Here is a 2,008-nt window from a genome sequence, read left to right on the forward strand (position 1 = left end):
CTGAGTTGGTAACAAAATATATGATATATGAACCGTTTTCTTCGGTACCCGTTTTTAGTAAATATTTTATTTTTATTTCAAGTTTTATTCATTAAGGAAATTTTCAAATTTCCAAAAGTTGAAAGTAATGTCATTTGTATCAAGTGAGGTTCGATTTTAGATGGTTATATGTTTTGAACTTAACTTATAAGAGCATCCACATTCTTGGAACCTCCAAAAACCTTACTTTACTTATTTTTTTTAACACGTCATTACCACTTTAACAAAATAAGTATCTCGATAAAACTCAACAATAGAAGTTCTTATAAAAACCTCATTAAAAATAGATAAAATGCATTTTTTTTATATGGATTATCACATATATATATATATATATATAATATATATATTATATAAAATTAATTAATAAAATTCAAATATAACTTATTAGTTTCACTTTTATATATTATTTTTAATTTGTTAGTATCGAGGAGGAGAATTAAAAATTAAACAACATTTAAAGATATTATGGACTGTAGGAACAATTTGAAGAATTTATTGGCCTTTTTGACTCTCAAAGTTCTTTTTCCATTTTTCTGAAAGAGGGTTATGAGAATTTAATAAAAAATTAAAAAAAAGAAAAAACATTTTACAGTTATCAATTTATGATTTATAAATTAGTTTTAGTTTTTACATATAAAAATATTTAAAAATGATCTAAACATAATAATATAACGAGAAATTAAAAATCAATATAAACAAACTATAGAATTTGTATAAAAAATTTTAAGAAATAAAAAATTTCAAGAAATAAAAAAATAAAACAAAATTAATAAATATATTTTATAACAATTAAAAAAACTTATGTAATTTTTTTTACTTATATGTTTTATATACTTATTAAAACAAAATAAAATATTTAAGATACAATAAAAAATAATAATAAACAATAATCGAAAAGGAAGGTGGCCAGACAAGGACACATGTTTTTTCCAAGCATCTGCTTTTTTATTAGAACTTGGACAAGAACTCTGTTGGATAATAGAGATTCTTATAAAATCCTTGATAGAAACCTCAACAAAAATCTCTATTGTGGATGTTCTAAATTGAATAACTAACATCATGATAACTTGTGTAAATCAGTTTAAACAATATATAACATAATCACGGATTCTCTAAGAAAAACAGTAAAATTAAAACAGGTTTATACATTTAAATTTTATTGTGCATTCAATAACACATACAACAAGATTGTAATTTTTTTTTCTACTAGTATCAATCGTCTCAACAATGGTAAGACCCAAAACAAAATGTACAAATTGAAGAAACTCTTGCCCTCATAAATGATAAGTAATCCTCTCCACACCATACAAGTGTCCGTGATACAGTGCACCTACACGCCTTCATCGACGTTGTTTTTCTTGAAACTTTAAGTAAGAATAACAAAAATAAAAAAGGAAAGTGGGAAATCATATAAAATCTTATTTCGCAATCTAAAGAAAGCTTGCATTATGATAAGACAATAACCAATAAACTACAAAGATTTGTTATTTCTGCCTCCCATGCCATATGTATTAGCAACATTTGCAGGTTCCCCATTTATAGTATCCACAACAACCGAACCTGCAACTGCTTGAACCACTTCCTCCACCACCACCACGTCTGTTGCCACCATTGCCGCTGCCACCGTTCGTGCCACCACCACACCAAGGCATTTGAGACTGTTGAGCCCCATCACAATTTGTATCTACACATCTCAAATTCAAATTATTTTATCACTCTATTCGTCTCAAAAATAAGTATCTAAAGAGCTATAAGATGTATGAATAAATTTATAATTACTTTCTTTTTGTTAAGTGTAAAATTGTAAATTTAGTTAATTATAAAAAGTATCTTTTAATTAAAAAAATGTAACTTTTAATTAGAAATTGTAAAAGTACACATTTCTATAATTATGTATCTTTTTTCATTATAGACAATATTTTCAGACAAAAAAATTAACTTTTACCAACAGAATTAATTAACTAGA

General features: G+C 25.2%; 1 protein-coding gene across 1 annotated transcript in view; it reads right to left on the reverse strand.

The window, feature by feature from the left end:
• Positions 1-1,386, reverse strand: part of LOC112524375 (cytochrome P450 CYP72A219-like) — a 2,657-nt gene extending 1,271 nt beyond the window's left edge. Inside the window, exon 1 of the mRNA XM_025134165.1 lies at positions 1,346-1,386. Coding sequence (XP_024989933.1) covers positions 1,346-1,386 — 41 coding nt within the window. The remainder of the gene's footprint in view (positions 1-1,345) is intronic.
• Positions 1,387-2,008: the final 622 nt, after the last annotated feature.

Source organism: Cynara cardunculus, assembly GCF_001531365.2.
Source record: "Cynara cardunculus var. scolymus isolate 2C chromosome LG 13, CcrdV1, whole genome shotgun sequence".
NCBI lineage: Eukaryota > Viridiplantae > Streptophyta > Magnoliopsida > Asterales > Asteraceae > Cynara > Cynara cardunculus.